At 40.3% G+C, this 21,699-nt stretch overlaps 1 protein-coding gene across 1 annotated transcript in view; it reads right to left on the reverse strand.

Annotated features, from left to right (window-relative positions):
- Positions 1–398: 398 nt before the first annotated feature.
- LOC124722569 (BTB/POZ domain-containing protein KCTD12) overlaps positions 399–21,699 on the reverse strand; it is a 127,045-nt gene continuing 105,744 nt past the window's right edge. The window contains exon 2 of the mRNA XM_047247709.1: positions 399–8,515. Within this exon, the coding sequence (XP_047103665.1) occupies positions 8,093–8,515 (423 nt within the window). The 3' untranslated portion in view covers positions 399–8,092. The remainder of the gene's footprint in view (positions 8,516–21,699) is intronic.

Consider the following 21,699-nt stretch of genomic DNA (forward strand, 5'->3'; position numbering starts at 1 on the left):
ATCCCAAAGAGCTAAGCGCTCTTCCTGCTGAGAGACACAAGCATTTTCCACTTAAAATGCTTGTATCTACATCACATAGCCGTACAGGCTCAAAATACATAATGCATCGACCTGTCTGTATGCTTTGACACAAGTGGCGTGTATTATCAGACAGCAAAAACTATGAAACCTGTTCTCGCAAGGCGCGAAGCTATAGAGTGATTGAGACTGGAAGAAAGACTCGTTCGTATGATTGTGTTTAACTTTTTGTCTCCAAGTTAGGTGAACTGTGTTTAACAATTGTGTAAAAACTAAAAAGCCACCAAATAATGCCGTAGAAACACAATTTGTTTTTAGCTGTAAAACTTGTGTTCTTTGAGGTTTTTATATTTTATTGAAGAGAAAAGAAAGCCATAAAGTTCTAAAGATCTTCTTTTATTATGTGGAAACAAACTAATAACCAATACACGGCGGATGACACAAATGATAATGACATTATTTACACTAGATACTATGAGAACATAACAGATGCTGAGAATCACTTCTCCTTTACATTAACATCCAACAAATGAAATTTGTTACATGAAAATTTCTAAGAAATTCTTACTCAATCTAGTGCAGCTACACAGCTGGCATTACGACAAATACCGCTCGAGTTCAGTTGACTCTGTGTTAAATGATTTACTACAGACATTACGTTCTAAAGTAACTGACTTAAACGTAGCGTAACAAGCAGAATCACAGCTTCTATCCCAATTGTTCTACAAAAGTAACAAAATTAGTGGTCCAGTAATTGTTCACAAAACATCGTCTACAGAAGGTTGATCCTTACTTCTTGCTATAGAAACTGTGTCAGTTAAGAATTACAGTTGAGTAGAGAAAATATAGATAGTATTAGTATCGTGTACATGTACTTTAAACAGAGCAAGATTTACAAAGTATTTATTATTTATAGATTTGTTATTTGTCATATATGGAACTGAGGTGATGAACTGTATTTATAAATTTTGTCTACCACACAGTAACACACTTTCACTTTACGTAGTATACTACTGATAAATGGTTACTTCATTTCACCACCTAGTACACACACACTATGGACATTAGTGACTTGATTTCTTCCTGGGTCTGTGAAACAAAGGAAAAGAAATCTTTGTATCTAACAAATAAAGGCCAATGTCACTACCACTCAACAGTAGACACATAATGAGTTTGTGTACCCTGTCTCCGATAACATAGTGTTGCATTCTCTAAGATATATGTATCGATAAACCTGTTTCACGTTAAGAGTATTTCTTACAGTAAGGACAATTTTACAACTCTGGAGCTGCTGGATAATTGTCAACTAAAGTAATGATTTCTCTTCCATTGAGCATTTATTTTGATTCTAGAGCTATAAATAAAAGAACGTTAAATTTAATAGATATGGTAGTCAATTCAATAACCTCTTCATATGGTCATTGATGCTTTATCGAAGAAACTGTTGGTTGATTGAGGCTTAATATATGTGGCAAGATAAGTTTCATACACAGTAACGTATATGAACATTCCTCAGCTTCATACATTGGTATTTGGCAATGAATTACTATGTAATTTGAAAGTAATATTGGTAAGGTGTTGATGTGAAGCTGTATTTTGTGTTAGAAACTTTTCATCAAGTTATAAATGTATACATGCATAAGTGTCAACTTAGTGAATTAATATGTCCTTGGTATTATACTTTTGCAGTCAGTTTTTATAACTCCTAGACTAGAGTTTAAGAGATGATAGTTGGTGTTAAAATTATTTGTAGTGCAAAAACATGAAACCTAGAATTAGCTTTAACCTTCCTCCATCTACATTTGGTAATAAATTTCTGCATTTCTAATTACATTCTTCAGGACACAGAATAGATGCACCAGAAGAACAGCCATCGAACTATTGACATGGTAGCATGTTTTTGTTATTTGTGTATCTTCATTAAATTTTTTCATAAACAGAAAATTTAGTTTTATGCCCTCAGAAAACTGAAATACTTTAACAGACTCTGGATGAGATATTTCCTTTACTTGTAATTTTAAGCATCATACAACTCTTTGTTCTAAATTAAATAAGTGATCTTTCATTACTGTCTTGCATCAAGTTCCCATTCTTGCAACAAAATATTCGAAATATATTTATCAAAAAGTGAAAATCATCTTTTAACAAATGGTAAAATGAAAATGTCAGTGTGGTGCCTAAAATATTGTTTGAAATATGACCTTAACTAGATGCAATGAAGAATTAATGGTGATATAACATCATTTCAACAGTATCAACATTTTATGTTGAAAAATTATACTGATATATTGGTTACACATTTCTTATGTGCCAGTTACATACCAAACATAAAATAAGAGGTGTACCGTTTTTAAGTTCATGATAATAACGTTATATAAAACATCTTTGAAAATTGTGAATTATTACGCACTGTTGCAAGTGTAATGGAATTCTAAATTCACTTACAAATCGGCAGATAATAATATCTCATTGACTCTCTATTGTTTCTATGACAATTCACATACTTGGGGAAAACCCCTGTCCAATATGATCGTTTATCATGACGTGAAAATAAACATGAAAGTTTCATGTTATTACATTAGGACAGTTCATCCAATAAGCCGTGCAGGTAAGATTATCCAATTTCGATATGTATCCCTTTTAGTGGCTGAATAATAACTGGAGCAGGCATTTAAGTTCATAACCTGCTAGTTCACATTTTAGATTTAAAGTTCTCTTATGTTATATCTTCAAACATGAGAGGAAATAGCAGCAGGGAGATGCTAGATCATTATTTTTTCCTTCTCAGATTGCAGTATGACAAATACACACTGGACATACTACATAAGCTTTGTAATCGTTATAGGTGTGCTTAGTTATGTAGTTAATGATTCTTGTTATTTAAAACCCCTTGGTAAAAGTTTTTGGTTAGTTGTATTTTTTTACAACAGTCTTGTTGTTCGCACCCTTGGACACACTAATCACCACTAAGCTTCTTCTAGTGGTTGCACGACATTCATTATATGACACATGTTCTTTGTCTGACGACAATAAGATGTATTCCTTCCTCTTATACTTTTATATATTGGAATAATAGTATAAGTTAAATGAACATCAGGTAAATCTAACATAATTGGCACCTTGCATTGCTTCCATGCCCCTCCCACCATCTTTTTTCTCACACAGGACCTCTTTGGGGAGACTCATTTTATAAGAGTAAAACAAGGAAATATTGCATTCATACCTTTAACCACTTAGGAGACAAGAATACGACTAAGTGATATTAATGACTGCAACGCCATTCACTTCTAATATAGAATAATGTTTCATTTATGTCACATTACATTGTTTTGATAGCAAACCATAAAATACGTTTTTGCTCCAATCAGTTTCTCCAAAAATAATTTTTTATTATGAGAACAATAAAATAAGGACACGTTATTTCTAAAACAGTAAATCGAACTGTGAAGTAAATTAATTTTGTGCCTAACACGTTTTTAGATTGTGGTGTCTTTCAGTTATGAATACTACAGAAACTATTTTTATTTTATGGCATTGCAAAACTCTTGCCTTTCAAAAAACACAATTTTTTAAACAAATTATGTTGATCTTTTAAATTTTGTCAACCTCTTTCACTCATTAATTAGCATAAAAAATAGATCAACCTTCCCATAATACTTCATTTTATTTTATGGATAATTTATTCAAATCGAATGTAGTGTAACTATAATTTCAAGTTGTAATCCTTTTTAGCTATAAATATTCAGTAAAACTGGTATTTCAGGCCATATCCACAGACACCATGATAAACAGTGTGTTCTCTATTGAGCTTGCTATAGTGACATGAGTATTTGAGGTTACATCCCACACAGATATATCCCACACACACCATGATAAACAATGTGTTGGCTATCGAGCTTGCTAATGTCTTTGTGCACAGTATCTTCACGAATACCTTATCTGCCTAGGGGACATCAGCATTAATATCAATTGTCTTCATATAATCTAACACAGATGTCTAGCTATTGAAATAACATAAGCCAAAAACGAATAATGTGATGACATAGTAGAAGATTTATTGTTATAACAAATCATTTTGTCTTGGGCGATAATGTAGTATATTACAGAGCAGCTATGGTAAATGTCTCATTTCTATCCTTACAAGAAGTGCTTCAGATATTGATTACATGCCTAACGCTAGAAGTTCCTGATGTTATTTACGTCTATATGCAGAAGTATTCGATGTCTGTTCGAACTGGAAAGACTATTTGTCTTATTAACTATTTGTCTTACCCTAGAAACTCCTTCTTATCTAAAATGGTTTATGTTCAGTATTGTATATCTGTTAACATAATATACTGAATTATGAATATTATCACCATATTTATTAATTTGTTACAGGGATAAAATGTTATGTACTTATTACTTAATATTGCATTAACATAAATTATCAACTGAAATCATTAATTTAATTGTAATTGTCAATGATTAACAGAAATTTGGGCACATGATTCCAAATTAAGTAATAAGCAGTTTTTCATACGTATGATCTGTTGTGGAGCTTCATCAAATGACAATGGTGTTTGAATCTATGAGCAATATTTCATAGGTTAGTGAACCAATATTAAGTGAATAAAAATATATCAATTATCATCAGAACACAGGCTCGAATATTTTTTGTACTTGAAAATTTCAAGGAATGACTTAAGAAACAATAATGTTTTACTGCAACACAGTCACGAAAATCACACAGAATATACTTTTGTAAATAAATGAGAATCACTTAATCTAGTGGTACAAAATAAGTGAACAACTATTTATTAAAGGGAAAAATTGCTTTTAGCACCTATATGTTTTTCAGTGATAGCTGAAAAAAATTAAACTTTCATAGTTAATGGTAAAGAGATAATCATAGAACGGCGCCATGTAGAATATAAATAAGAACTTTGAGACTTGGGGAGAGAGTTTATTTTTCGGTTCCTTGTATAGATCCTATTCCAGATATTATAAGTTCGATTGTCCAGATTTTCCAGAAATTTTGTAATAAGTTACAAATTAAGTATCACTATTGTGTCCTGATAAGAAATCTTAGCTCTTAAACAGTTTAAATGATTGGAAATAGTTATATAAACATTATTCACAGAGAGTCTGTACATCTGACACAGAACTGTAATATTTACTGAGGTTGATGTTTCCATGCTTGAATAAATACCAAGAGCGAGATGCAGTAAATTATCTAAAGAAATAAATTTTTATGTTTGTTGAAATCAAAAGTTAAAACCAAATTAAGCAGGAAATTGTGATGGTCAGGGAGATACTGGGTCACTTATATATAGAAAAAAAATAATGAAATGGAAGTAACAATATTTTTCCTCTTGTTCAGAAGGTACAACCCACATTCACATCGTTTGAATGCATGTGTATATATTTTTTCTTTGTGTCTCAACTTTCTAGGTGCCATTTTACTTTTTTTTGGAGAAGGTTGGAGATTAAAAACGAAACTTGCTATTAACAGAAATGAGATTTGTGAAATAAAGCATTGCATACTCAGAAACATAAAGTTTTAAATTTTTGAAAGTATGTGTGACTTCTAGTATATGCAGTAACGAAGAGAGGTCACAGGATGAAGGGTAACGTGCGGCCTCAGATGTACAGAGGAGAAAAATTTTGAGAGAAATACAAGTCATTTAAGTTACAGTATCTGAATGAACAAAGTGCTTTTGTGTTTCATGTTAACTGAAATCATATGTCAACATGTTAGACATCAAACTGCCTACTGTTATAGCCAAACTAACATATCTGGATACATATGTGCTGTAACTAATGCCTTAAGCAAATTCTAAATTCATCTATGAGAGATATATGGCGTTAAGAATGTGGGAGAAGAAGGCATAGTGGTTGAGTGGTTGGAGGGGGGAGGGGAGATAGAAAGCAAAAGAGGGAAAAGGGTGAGGCAGTTTTTATATCCTCTTGATGTATACGTTCCACGACTACAAAGAGAAAGATGTGTGTTTCATGTCGCTTCGATATCTCCGACAGTCATTAGATATGTTGTGGATTTCTTGATACTATACATAAGCAGGCACATGAGCGCCTACGTTGCCATACAGGATACTGATGAAATTTTCGGTACTCCCTCAAGTGATCGATTTTCTTGAGCTTTAAAGGTACCGTCTCTGCTTCTCCAATGTTCTGCAACAGTGTGAATATCTTTAACTACAATAACATCACTGTGTGCTGAGTTTCCAACGACTTTATACAAATTATGCACATATCACAATAGATCTGCATAGAAACACTTATTTTCTTGGACGTCTTCAGTAGATCTTATTGGGCCCTGTGTCCCTAAATACTTCGCATGTAAGTAGCTCGATTCATAACTTAAATAACAGTTTATAGCTCGTATCATTCGTAGTAAAGTATACTTTTAAGGTGAGTATTTTTACGTCACTATGAGGAGTCACTTATCCTAAACAGAGACAACGTGTAAGCGTAGTTAACCTTCAGTTTTCCTTTCTCTTGTGGGTCAGTTTTGTCCTTCTTCTATAACTGCCCGCCAGCTTTATGTAATTGTCTTTGTCAGTTAGTGAATATGTGTAGTTTTGTATCCATCTACATTCTTAAAATACTACGAAAAGTTAGTTGGCTTTTTTGTGAGTTCCTCGCATACCCTTCCAAATAACGATTTGTCGCTGAACAACAAAAACGCTGTGCACAGCAGAGGCTTAATTTTAGTCTTTTATTTACCGAAATGTCATATCCTATTTCGGCATACCTAAGCCCACTAAATTGTTCTCCTTTCAGGCTTTACTATGATAACAAATCATTTACCATCACTTCTGTCCTAACGAAGGTTTTAATCATTGGTTTCAGTGTGGTTTATATGCCAGTACCTAAATGACGGATCTACAACTCCATTTCGGGCCCCTGAGTCACAATAAAAAATGAATTCAGTTGCCGTGGTGTTAGAATTGCATTTGCATGCACCGCTGAAAACGTCTGCGGTACTCGTAACCTATAATCTAAAAACACTGAACTCGTGATGAAAATTTATGTTTCTGTTCATCTCCGGCGAAATAAAAACGAAACGTGAGGTGAACATATTCGGTGTATATGTGTGGAAATGAGGAACAGATTATTGCACAACGTTGCCCTTTTTCCGTAAATAGTGGCTTAAATACAGTGTGTATAATACATGGAATAGATATTTATTTCACGAAATTGGCTGTAAACCTGTAAGTATTACACTTTGCAATCTCGTAGGTATAGAAGATATTCGTCCGATAAATTTCAACTACAAATAATTCTTCATTGCATCAGATGAGGTGATATGCCATTTATGACAGAAAGGAAAGAGGATGTATCCAAGGAACAAGAACCTAAGGCCGCACATTGATATTAATTCTTACGGCACTACACTGCCGTGTCGTTGCCAATACGTTTGTGTTTGTTTGTACAATTTGTTACTATTCTCTAAAAAAGTATATTTTGTGTCACTCACAGAGTAGTACCACAATAACTATCCTTCCGCCAACATATGAAAGTAACAGTCACCAAATCGAAAGTTAAACGGTTACCATTTGCTAATTTTCCGTATTCGTAAGTTCTCGAAGTGACAATTTTTCGCTAAACAGTCGTGGACACTATTTCCAGAAATGAAATATCTCTAAAAATCTGTTGCAACTGGTGCAACTACGGATGTTCATGGGATTAGATATTGGTAGATAATTACCAGGCCCTTTTACATCGTAAAGTGTCGCGAAAGAGACAAATCTCTAATTCGAGACTCACAGACTATCTAGAAATCACAGCTAATACGTCGTGCTGTCATGCAGAATTTGTATTTTTCCAAAACATCGGCTGTGCATGTGATAATGACTAATAATAAGCGTGCTGTTCAGTAGTTTGTATCGCAATGATGAAACCACGACTCAGATACAGAAAACTCGATTACGTTTTTAGAGGTCCCGGAGACTGCGCATTTAAGCAGTACACCTCGGAGGGGAACTGAGTTCACCGGGTTCTCAGTTAGTAACAGCGGGGATTAGAGGGCGGGGGGGTTGTGGTCGGAAGGACTACTTACTGGGGAGGCGCTCTACTCGCGCACAAACACAAACTCGTTGTAGTGGTTCCAGCGGTTCTCCTCCGTGTCGACCCCCGGCTTGAGGTCTGCGACGGAGCCGCCGGCCGTTCCCGAACCGCAAGAACCGGCCAGCTTGAAGCCGTGCTCCTGCAGCATGTCGAAAGCCTGCTCTATAAATGAGTGCTTGAGGAAGAAGCGCGACGTGTAGCGGTCGCTGAGCCCGTGGTCGGGGTCCCGCGACTCGTTCAGCGTCTCGCCGAAGACGTCGCGGCAGAGGGCGACTCGGCCGCACACCAGGATGCGCGACAGCTTGCGGAACTTCACGTCGGCCAGCCCGTCGCGGCCAAATGCGAAGCTGCCGCGGTAGCCCACCGTGATGAAGCCGGGCGCTCCGCGGCCCTTGCCGGAGCCCGCACACGCCTGATCCTCTTCCTTCTGCGAACAAGCACACCGATCACGCTTCCGTTCTCGGAACAACATCCTTCTTTTCACCTCAAACATATTTTGACACATGGAAATTTCTATCTCTCTATCGTTGACGATGGCATTAATGAGCCGAGCAGCAACAACGTATTATATTAGGCGAAAAGGTGAAACATTAAAGCCTACCGAGGGCTATACATTTTTGATGTTGATTATTCGTACAAAATACCGGGTGATCAAAAAGTCAGTATAAATTTGAAAACTTAATAAACCACGGAATAATGTAGATAGAGTGGTAAAAATTGACACACATGCTTGGAATGACATAGGGTTTTATTAGGACAAAATAAAAAAAAACAAAGTTCACAAAATGTCCGACGGATGGCGCTGGACTGCAAAACGTCAGTGACTGCGCATGACAATCGTCATGCTTGGCCTCCCAGGTCCCCAGATCTCAGTCCGTGCGATTATTGGCTTTGGTGTTACCTGAAGTCGCAAGTGTATCGTGATCGACCGACATCTCTAGGGATGCTGAAAGACAACATCCGACGCCAATGCCTCACCACAACTCCGGACATGCTTAACAGTGCTGTCCACAACATTATTCCACGACTACAGCTATTGTTGAATAATGATGGTGGACATATTGAGCATTTCCTGTAAAGAACATCATCTTTGCTTTGTCTTACTTTGTTATGCTAATCATTGCTATTCTGATCACATGAAGCGCCATCTGTCGGAAATTTTTTGAACTTTTGTATTTTTTTTGGTTCTAATAAAACCCCATGTCATTCCAAGCGTGTGTGTCAATTTGTACCTCTCTACCTACATTATTCCGTGATTTATTCATTTTTCAAATTTATACTGACTTTTTATCATCTGGTACATGGTTGATTTCGGAATACACGTTCCATCGTCATATGTACTTGGAGAACTAAACACTTGTACAGGGTGATTCACAAGGACCTCCGGGATTTAGAGGACGATTGTACGAAAACTACAAGACATCTAGAAAAGAGATACGTCAGTTAACCTCTACCAGCTTCAGTTCGTTGTGGCGTACTTGCAGTATGGGGTAGGCAAGTTAGAATATGTAGACACCAGCGGAAAAATGCGCCTATCGGAGCACAAAAAGGCGAATATGCTCCTGTTTAAAATACTCTGACTGAAAAGTGAGGTTCCTCTTTCTACCTTTCTCAGTAACTTAAAAAATGTTCTGAAAAGTTTTGGCATGCGAACATATTCGATCTCTCACTCCCACAACCTCCACAACTGCAACTCGCTCTCACCCACTAGTCCAGCGCTGTAAGTCGTTCATACCCATCGACGCACGCTTGCCCATTCTTTCTCACTCGTTCAACCCAACTCATTGTCATTATTTCTTTGTCACTGAGTCTTTTCTCAAATTTAGTCTCCTTCGTTCTATCCTACTACTACTGTCTCCACTCGTTGCCACTGCCTTTCTCTTGCTCTCTCTTACTGCTAATACACTCCTGGAAATTGAAATAAGAACACCGTGAATTCATTGTCCCAGGAAGGGAAAACTTTATTGACACATTCCTGGGGTCAGATACATCACATGATCACACTGACAGAACCACAGGCACATAGACACAGGCAACAGAGCATGCACAATGTCGGCACTAGTACAGTGTATATCCACCTTTCGCAGCAATGCAGGCTGCTATTCTCCCATGGAGACGATCGTAGAGATGCTGTATGTAGTCCTGTGGAACGGCTTGCCATGCCATTTCCACCTGGCGCCTCAGTTGGACCAGCGTTCGTGCTGGACGTGCAGACCGCGTGAGACGACGCTTCATCCAGTCCCAAACATGCTCAATGGGGGACAGATCCGGAGATCTTGCTGGCCAGGGTAGTTGACTTACACCTTCTAGAGCACGTTGGGTGGCACGGGATACATGTGGACGTGCATTGTCCTGTTGGAACAGCAAGTTCCCTTGCCGGTCTAGGAATGGTAGAACGATGGGTTCGATGACGGTTTGGATGTACCGTGCACTATTCAGTGTCCCCTCGACGATCACCAGTGGTGTACGGCCAGTGTAGGAGATCGCTCCCCACACCATGATGCCGGGTGTTGGCCCTGTGTGCCTCGGTCGTATGCAGTCCTGATTGTGGCGCTCACCTGCACGGCGCCAAACACGCATACGACCATCATTGGCACCAAGGCAGAAGCGACTCTCATCGCTGAAGACGACACGTCTCCATTCGTCCCTCCATTCACGCCTGTCGCGGCACCACTGGAGGCGGGCTGCACGATGTTGGGGCGTGAGCGGAAGACGGCCTAACGGTGTGCGGGACCGTAGCCCAGCTTCGTGGAGACGGTTGCGAATGGTCCTCGCCGATACCCCAGGAGCAACAGTGTCCCTAATTTGCTGGGAAGTGGCGGTGCGGTCCCCTACGGCACTGCGTAATATCCTACGGTCTTGGCGTGCATCCGTGCGTCGCTGCGGTCCGGTCCCAGGTCGACGGGCACGTGCACCTTCCGCCGACCACTGGCGACAACATCGATGTACTGTGGAGACCTCACGCCCCACGTGTTGAGCAATTCGGCGGTACGTCCACCCGGCCTCCCGCATGCCCACTATACGTCCTCGCTCAAAGTCCATCAACTGCACACACGGTTCACGTCCACGCTGTCGCGGCATGCTACCAGTGTTAAAGACTGCGATGGAGCTCCGTATGCCACGGCAAACTGGCTGACACTGACGGCGGCGGCGCACAAATGCTGCGCAGCTAGCACCATTCGACGGCCAACACCGCGGTTCCTGGTGTGTCCACTGTGCCGTGCGTGTGATCATTGCTTGTACAGCCCTCTCGCAGTGTCCGGAGCAAGTATGGTGGGTCTGACACACCGGTGTCAATGTGTTCTTTTTTCCATTTCCAGGAGTGTATATCATTCCTTCCTTCCCACTGCTGCTGTCTCTTCTCACTGTCACTACGTCTGTCTTCCCCGTTGTCATTGTCATAGACGCTCATTATCACTGACACTCGCCCACTTTACTTTCTCTTTATTCTCCTCCCAGTGGCACTTTCTCCTTCACTCATTTTCTAGCACTGTTCCGCCACAGTCAACTATGTTCCATTGTCACTGTGTCCCTCACTTTCTCTCACACTGCCACCGTCTCTTTCACTATTTCTTTACCACAATAACTGTCTACTATCTTCCTGTATTTATTATTTTTCCACCTCTTTTCCACTGCCACTGTATGTTTTCTCTCAGCACAAAAAAAAAAGAAACGCAAATATGTTCGCTTGACAAAATTTTTGGAAATTTTTTTAAAGATGCTGAGGAAGGTAGAATGAGGCAACTGGTACCTCACTTTTCAGTCAGTGCGCCGATGGGAGGATTTTTCCGCTGATTCCCTTCTTTCCCTGTTAAAACAGGGAGTATCAATCATATGAAAAGAACCATGATTTGACTGTTTATTTACGTGAAACTGAAATGACACAAAACTAATTCCACACCTTAGACCGGATTTGACGTGCACAAAAATGTTGATTGCACTTCAGTACTACAACATGGGGTCCCCAGAAGCATTCTGATGATAATGGAGAAACTTTACAGCATGTTTCATCGTGCTACGTCACTTTATAAACTACGTTTTCGCCTCACATCGGATTTTACGTGTACGAGTAGAATAACTTTGAACGTATGTATCTAGGAAACGGATAAAGATTTTTTAAAAAATTTAAAGTTGTTCGAGATCGGAATGTTAGGAATACATAGTAAAGTAACTTTTTGTGCATAGCCGTCATGGAAAACGAGGCTCGTTTTCGGTACCCAAAAGACATGTTTTCTGATTCTCACAGGAAGCGCCCATGAATTAAAGTGTGGCTCCATAAACCTCTTCAGGCACACCATAGACCACATGTAAATTAAAAAGAACCAACCGATTTGCTTCATTTGACTAAGGAAGTGTGAATATTCAAACTTTGACCCGTAAGAGCCGGCCGGTGTGGCCGAGCGGTTCTAGGCGCTTCAGTCTGGAACCGCGCGACCGCTACGGTCGCAGGTTCGAATCCTGCCTCGGGCATGGATGTGTGTGATGTCCTTAGGTTAGTTGGGTTTAAGTAGTTCTAAGTTCTAGGGGACTGATGACCTCAGATGTTAAGTCCCATAGTGCTCATAGCCAACCCGTAAGATAGTTACAGTAAGTCGATTTTTCAGCTGGGTACACAAATGGTCCCTAGCACAAGGACTATACAAAACACTTGAACCTACCTTTATATTACCAACAAAAACGGAGGTATGAGCCCTCAGTAAAGCCAGTTTTGATACGCGACGTTTTGGAATATATTAAGTAGTGCATGCTGTCGCGTGCGTTCCAGCACGGGGGTTGAACAAAAGTACGGAGAAACGGCAAGAAATGCGAACGTACCATAAATGCAGTTGCTAGCCAAGACTGCAGTTTGCGCTGTTGTATCTGACTACGAACGGCACCTCTGCAATGTCCTCGATAAGTTGAACTATTTGATGTTACATCAAAAATGGTTCAAATGGCTCTGAGCACTATGGGACTCAATTGCTGTGGTCATAAGTCCCCTAGAACTTAGAACTACTTAAACCTAACTAAGGACATCACACACATCCATGCCCGAGGCAGGATTCGAACCTGCGACCGTAGCGGTCGTCCGGTTTCAGACTGTAGCGCCTTTAACCGCTCGGCCACTCCGGCCGGTCGATGTTACATCGTATAATATTTATACCACATATATGGAAAGCTGAAGAAGATCTACACTAAGTCACAATGCGGACGACAGTGTATGTTCTATGATCGTGAAGGATCAAGAGGACTGTGACGAAAAATAACAGGATGACAGCTACAAAAGTCATTGCAGAGCAGAATGTCGCACTCGCGAACCTCGTCAGCATCAAAGGCACATGAAGGGAGCTACAGAAACAGGGAATTTCAAGGCGAGCTGGAATTCCAATACCACTTACCAGTGGAACAGAAGCCCGTAAGAGGGACAAGCGATGCCCTAGGCATAAAACCTAGAATATGGAGCAATAGAAGAAAGGCATTTGGTCGGATAAGTCTTCTTTCACACTGTTTCGAAGTTTTGACCGAGTTTACGTCCCAAGAGTGAAATAAGGCGACGATTCTGTATTTGTGCAATCGTATCCTGGTATTCCATCGACCCCATGGTTACTCTGCAGCGACGCATCACTGCCAAGGATTATGTGACTTTTTTGGCTAATTAGATCAATCCCAAGGTGCACTGCTTGTTCCCTAATATTGATGCTGTGGTCCAAGACGACAAGGCATGGTAATGTATTGTGTTTTTGGAACTTCCATATTTCTCTCCAACACCCGTATCATCCACTACATATTGTCATACGGTATCGACAGGCAACCCAACCAACAGATTCCGAAAGCGGGCTGTTGTGACCTCTTACCAGAACAGTTCGTGTCGGTGACGTCAATGAATTGCACACCCGAATTGACGTTTGCTGCGACACAAACGGTGCCCATGCTGAACACATTTTAAAATAGTTAAAAACTTGGAGAGATGCTCGATCCATGGATAAGTGTCTATTTTCTATGTATCACGTAGTTTTTGAGCAGTTGTCTTATGGAAACCATTAGAATCTTATGGACAGCCGTGTATATCGACTCAATGGAGTACGCCCATGCGTAGATGGCTGATGATACAAAGTTATACAGAATTATAACATAAGTAAAAATCACGTCACGTTTTTAGAAACATTATTTTTATTTTGTTCTGAAAAACGTATAAAATCCAAACCGACTGTCCAGCTTACCAATCAAAACAGAGGTCTGACGTATTGTAAAACATTTTTCAAGTGTAGCTCGTTGATTTTTCCCCTCGCGGTAAAGTAGATATCGTCTATACGCACGTGGACGTATTTTACAGAATCGTTAAAGACGAGGTGGTTTCTTAAATACATCTGATGATGGAATATGAATTCCAGAATAAATCGTGTATGTTGCATGAGTAATCAATAAAGGGGAGAGTAATCTTTCACATGATAAAACGCATGAAGTTGCCTGCAGTCCATTTTTATGTACCAAAAAATTTCAGTAAATCAATTACGAACATCCAGAATGAAATTTTCACTGTGCAGCGGATTGTGCGCATATTTGAAGTTTCCGGGGAGATTAAAACGGTGTGTCAAATCAGGACTCGAACCAGAGAACTTCCACGAGTAAGCTCGGAACTTGCCAAGGTCCCAGTTTCGAGTTCCGGTCCGGTGCACAGTTTTAATCTGCTAGGAAGTTTCATGAACAATTTGTTTCCATTAACTTATTATTAATCATAACATGTAGCCATCAACTACGTTATTTAAAAAAATTTAACATACATCTTTAGTTTTTAACTGTAGAACAATAACAAAGACACAAATTCTGTGATGTAACTCTTTTGTAGGTCTAACTATAATTAACACACTTAAGAGCCAAAGAAATTGGTACACATGGTAATATCGTGTAGGGCCCCCACGAGCAGGCAGAAGTGTCACAACACAACGTGGCATGGGCTCGACTAATGCCTGAAATAGTACTGGAAGGAATTGACATAATAAATCCATAAATCCACAAGAGTACGAGGGGATGGAGGTCTCTTATGAACAGCGAGTTGCAAGGCATCCCAGATATGCTCTATTATGTTTATCTCTGGGGCGTTTGGAGGCCAGAGAAGGTGTTTAAATCCAGAATAGTGTTCCTGGAGCCATTCTGTAGCAATTCTGGTCGTGTGGGGTGTCGCATTGTCCTGCTGGAATTGCCCAAGTCCGTCGGGATGCACAATGGACATGAATGGATGCAGATGATCAGACAGAATGCTTGCTTACGTGTCACTTGTCAGAGTCTTATCTAGACATATCAGGGATCCCATATCACTCGAACTGCACCCCCCCCCCCCAACACAATTACAGAGCCTCCACCAGCTTGAACAGCCTCCTGCTGACAGGCACGGTCCATAGATTCATAAGGTTGTCTCCATGCCCGTACACGTTCATCTGATCGATACCATTTGAAACGAGACTCGTCCAACCAGACAACATGTTTCCAGTCATCAACAGTCCAATTTCGGTGTTGACGAGCCCAGGAGAGGCGTAAAGCTTTGTGTCGTGCAATCATCAAGGGTAGACGAGTGGGCTTTCGGCTCCGAAAGCTCATATTGATAATGTTTCGTTGAATGGTTCGCACGCTGACACTTGCTGATCGCCCAACACTGAAACCTGCAACAATTTGCGAGAGGGCTGCACTTCTGTCACGTTGAGCGATTCTATTCAGTCGTCGGTGCTCCCGTTCTTGCAGGGTCTTTTTACAACTGCAGCGATGTCAAAGATTTGATGTTTTACCGGATTCCTGATTTTCACGGCACGCTCCTGAAATGATCTTACGGGAAAATCCCCACTTCATCGCTACCTGGGAGATTTTGTGTTCCATTGCTTGTGTGGCGACTGTAACAGCACATTCAAACTCATTTACATCTTGATAATCTGCGAGTATAGCAGCAGTAACCGATCTAACAACTGCGCCATTTTTTTTGGCATGTTGTGTCCAAAGAGTGATCGCCTTTGGCGATTTTTGCTTCTGGAGTGGCAAGGTGTGAGAAATGGTTTCACTTTATTGTGTGTTCACTTGCAAAGGAACTTGGGCTCTCTATGGGTCCTTGAGATCTTTGAGGGTGTTGGTTAGGTAGTCGTACGAGTGATGGACAGTAACTACACCGAATAACTGAAGATTGCATCATCTCTGATGGTCCTGTGGGGGTGCAATAATGGCTCGAGACACCTTGTATTTGTGCCAATATTGTGGTAGGGCCTGGCCTACATTCGCAAGTTGGCGGACATTTCCCCGATACTCGTCTAATTTGTGAAAAAGACGAGTTGCTTGGTCTTTTATCTTCTCAGTGACGTATTTTTCTCCAGTCAGCTCTCTATTCCTCTCGTCCTGGCCAACCGAGGGGCGCCTAGACACAAGTGCGCCAGATAGTTGTTGTATCATAATTAATGGCGTAAACGCATACAATTGAGAGCACATGATGCTAGAATCAAAAAAGTCTCAGTAGGGTCGAAAATGCATACCTTAAGACCTACGAATAATTTTTTTCTACTGAAAGCTCTTGGCTTTTCACAGTTCGGGAAGTAGAAGTATGGAGCAAAACAAGAAAAAATGTCTAGTAATCATTTTCTCTAAAATGCATACCTTAAAATTTATGAGCAATTGTTGATTAGAAGAGTTGTGTTTCTATGTAGTGAAGATGAGCGCGTTCTCATAGCTCTTAAGGTATACATTTTAGAGCACATATTTACTGGACATTTTTTCTTGTTTTGGTCCACATTACCATTTCCCAAAATATGGAAAACAAAGAGCTTTCGGCAGAAGAGATTTGTTTCACAGTATCGAAGATGAAAAATTGCTCGTAGCTCTTAAGGCACGCATTTTCGACCCTATGTTTACTGCGACTTGTTTGCTTCTAGTATCGTGTACTTTCAACTATATGCGCTCACGCCATTAATTATGACACACCCTGTATAGGCGTTGCTGACCGCAGCGCAGTATTCCGCCTGTTTACATATCTCTATATTTGAATACGCTAGCCTATACCAGTTTATTTGGCGCTTCAGCATAGAATAACAGTTCATTGCAAATTAGAATTTCTGTATTGTATTACAATGGCTTGAATGACGCGAAGCCCAGAAAGTCGAGTCACTCTCAGTAGTAACATGTGTCGCCGAAATAAAAGTCTCTTCATCATCTACTTATTGGTCTTCTTATGATTTGAATGAGGTACCGTTTTAGTGTATCGAATTTGTTTATGGAGTTCACCGAAATATATTTCAAATACTGTGTTCTTCAAACATACACTGATCAGCCAGAACATTATGAACACCGACCAACTATCGAAATAAACCCGTCCAGGCGATAGCATCGTCACATGGCGAGGAATCACTGCTACTCAGACCCACAAACGGCGCGTATAGTAGCAGTGAGTGGGATGTCCGTGGGTAGACTGGGAAAGGCGCGATCTTTCTGAGTTTGACTGAGGGCATATCGTGATGGCCCGGAAGCTCGGCACGAGCATTCCGGAAACTGCACGCCTTGTCGGGTGTTCGAGGAGTTCTGTGGTGAGTGTCTTCAACACGTGGCGGAACCAAAGTGAAACCACGTCCAGACGTCGTGGAGTTTGGCAGCCACCCCTCGTTACAGATATCGGTCGTCGTAGTATGAGCAGACTGGTAAAAGGCGGCGAACTGTGGTGAAACTAACATCACACTTTAATGCTGGGCAGAGTAAAAGTGTGTCTGCACACGCAGTGCACCGAACACTCCCAACGATGGGCCTCCGCAGCCGACGACCCACGCATGTGCCAATGTTAACACCACGACATCGGCAACTACGACTGAAATTGTCACGTGACCATCGGTACTGGACGGTGACGCAGTGGCAGAGCGTTGTATGATCTGATGAATCCCGACATCATCTTCGTCATTCCGAAGGGAGGGCGCGAATCCGTCGTCTTCCAGGGAAACAGCTCCTTGAAATTTGTACTGCAGAACAGAGACAAGCTGTCGGCAGCTCAATTATGCTCTGGGGAACATCCACGTGGGCATCCATGGTTCCAGTAAAGATCGTGCAAGGCACCATAATGGCCAAGGAGTATCGTAAAATTGGTTGCAGACTACGTACACCCCTTCATGACGATCAAATTTCACGACGATAGTGGCAGTTTCAGCAAGGTAATACGCCATGTCACAAGGTCAGGAGTGTAATGAAGTGGTTCAAGGAACCCAGTGGCGAGTCCAGTTGATGTGTTGGCTCCCAAACTCAGCAGATCTTAACCCAAAGCTGCTGAACTGGAAAGTGTTATTGATGTGAGGTTTCCGCAGAATGGATTGGTAGTCGGGGGCTCGTATTGTTAGCCAATCAACAGATTGTAATAATACTTATAAATTTTTTTTGTGCAAACATACACTATTTTAAATCGAACAATTGCTATTGAAATTAACAAACTAAAAGTAGTGTAAATTAGAATGTCAGTGGTGTTTCTTGTAGGTTTCTAGTGCGAGTCGTTTACGAGATGTAATATTTTGAAAATTTCCCACACCGACACTTGTTTGCGTAGTTGTTAAGTACGACGTTGTTTGTTTGGTAACAGTGTGCTTGTGTGTTCCTTGAGTGCACTGCGACTTGCTAGTCACTTATTGTGTGACAGTCCAAGCGATAGGTCGTGAGTGGACGATGGGATTTACCAGTGCAGAAAAACCGACATGCTTATGGTGTATGGAGAGAGTAGGAAAAATAGAGTTCGTTCTTGTAGTGTGTATGTGGCATGATATTACAACTGACGTCAACCGTCTCGGTAATTATTATCAACCTTTTTAACCAGTTACATGAAAGTTGTAATGTAACACCTAGACAACGTAACAGAAGGAAACAAGTGACGACAGAAGGAGAGGGGCGGGGAGATTAATGCTCTTGCTGCTGTTGCAGTTGATCCACACGTTAGCTCCCGCGCAATCGCACGAGGAAGTAGCATGAATCAGGCAAGTGTGCTACGAATTCTCCATCGACATAGGTTCCATTCCTGTCGCATATCCCTCTCCATCAAGAGCTGCATGTGTACGACTTTATGAATCGTGTTAACTTATGTACATGGGCATTAAGGCAGGATACTCCTGATCTATCATGTATCTTGTTTAGTGATGAAGCCAACTATGGGCAGGTTAACCGCCGAAACATGCACTTCTGGCCTGTTGACAATTCCCGTTAGCTTCGTCCATGGAGTGGAAACGTGTAGTGTGGGGTAATGAACCATCAGCTCATAGACTCGTGTTTCAGAGACGGAACACTGAACGTGCACAAGTATCGCAGCCTCCTAAAAGACCAACTTCCACGGATGCTGGATACGTTGCTCTGCACACAAAGTGGAACATGTGGTACTAACATGAGGACTCTCTAGCTCATAGTGCACGAAGTACTACAATACGTCTTCACGAATTTTTAAAGTACAGAAGCGTATAATAAGAGTAATGAGTAGTGTAAATCCAAGAACATCATGTCGAAACCTGTTCAAAGAATTGGGCATATTAACCACAGCTTCTCAGTATATTTATTCCTTAATGAAGTTTGTTGTAAATAATACATCTCTTTTTCCTACTAACTGCTTAGTACACAGTATCAATACTAGGAATAAGAACAATATACATAAAGATTTAAAATCACTTACTCTTGCCCAGAAAGGAGTCAAGTATTCAGCAACGCATATTTTCAATAAGTTACCAGCAACCATTAAGAGTTTAGTTTCAGACAAGACACAATTTAAACATAATTTAAAAGAATTTTTGATGGCCAACTCCTTCTATTCCATCCATGAGTTTCTCAACAAGTGCAGTAGACCATTTTAATGAAAATTTATTATACTTTAATTTTTGACAATACTTGATCGTAACAGCCACGTAACTACCTACTGTGAATGATGGATGTATGGAAAGCGGATGTAAGTCTTAAGTCTGTAAATAGTGGAAGTTTAATTTTAAATCTTGTACATAATCGGACTGTTCTTAACTGAGGATCACTGAAATGAATAATTTACTTTAATTTTTGACAATACTTGGTTGTAATAGCCAAGAAACTAGCAAATATCTGAATGATGGATTTAATGAACGCAGATGTAAGTATTAAACCTGTAAATATTAGAAGTTTAAATTTAATTCATGTACATAATTTTACTGTTTATTGACTCAGAATCATTAAAATTAATGAAACTCAAGTTTTTCTAATTACATTTTTGTAATGTGTTTATCTGACATGTTCCACACCCAGGAGGATTCCCTCTTTTATGGGTCTATGGAATGAATAATTAATCTAATCCAATCTAATCTTTACAAATCGTTGTATTGGTCGCAGAGGACCTGTACCTGCCGGCCTATTCCCCGGTTTTGACGCCTGTAGACCTGTTCTATGGGAAAAGCTGAAACACGTTGCCTACAAGGATATACGAACTACACCCGATGATATGCAAAGGAACTTATTACTGCAGCCTATTCAGAAATCTCCGATGAAATGTTAGCACGTGTGCAACAGTCGTTCCATATCAGACTGAAGCCGGCCGGGATGGCCGAGCGGTTCTAGGCACTACAATCGCAGGTTCGAATCCTGCCTGGGGCATGGATGTGTGTGATGTCCTTAGGTTAGTTAGGTTTAAGTAGTTCTAGGTTCCAGGGGGCTGATGACCTCCGAAGTTAAGTCCCATAGTGCTCAGAGCTATTTGAACCATTTGAACCAAACTGGAAGCATGCATTGCCGCTGCCTGTAGTCATTTTGAAAGTAACCTGTAATGGTCAATTGCCTCTTTCTCATTACTGGTCAGGACCCACATAACTAGCGTATGCACTTGTGTTGTTCTTTAGTGTATGCTACCACAGGTATAGTACAAGTGTCGGTGTGCGAACTTTTCAAAGTACGGTATCTAGTAAAAGACCGGCTCGCACTAGAGTCCTGCAACAAAAACCACTGACATTCTAATTTACCCTACTTTTGGTTTGCTAATATCAATAGTCATTGTTCTGTTTAAAAAGCCTTTGAATTTACAATAAGTACACTTTTAAGCTTTATTATAATCTGCTATTTTGTCTAAAAACTGACATCGTGAGACCGTGGCTGTGTACAATTAATTTAGGTTGATTCTTACAAAGAAGAAGACAGCAACCAGCCCCTATTAATACTGCTATTTATTTGAGTAAATAGCGCCGTAACCGGTTTCGAACTGACAAGTTCATCATCAGACGACTGTTCACAAGATTTACAAGATGCACTTTACATAATCGTCAGTTTTAGATTTTTATTCTTCCACTGTAGCGAAATATTCTTGGTGTGTTGTCATTTCTAAACCGGTAACGGCGCTATTTACTTAAATAAATAGCAGTATTAATAATGACTCGTTGCTGTCTTCTTCTTTGTAAGAATCAACCTACATTTATTACAATCTGTTAGTTGGCTAACAATACGAGCCGCTGACTACCATTCCATTCCGAGAAAGCAGCAGATCAACAGCACTTCCCATTTTCTCAATATTTGTGTTGCAAGTTCTACGTGATTCACCCTGTATAGTTATTACATCGCTAATATTTTTAGGTATCCAATGAATTTTATTAAGGAGCTATCGGTTGACGTTGTATTAATTTACGAAGTGTGACATCAAAC

Source organism: Schistocerca piceifrons, chromosome X (assembly GCF_021461385.2).
Source record: "Schistocerca piceifrons isolate TAMUIC-IGC-003096 chromosome X, iqSchPice1.1, whole genome shotgun sequence".
Taxonomy (NCBI): domain Eukaryota; kingdom Metazoa; phylum Arthropoda; class Insecta; order Orthoptera; family Acrididae; genus Schistocerca; species Schistocerca piceifrons.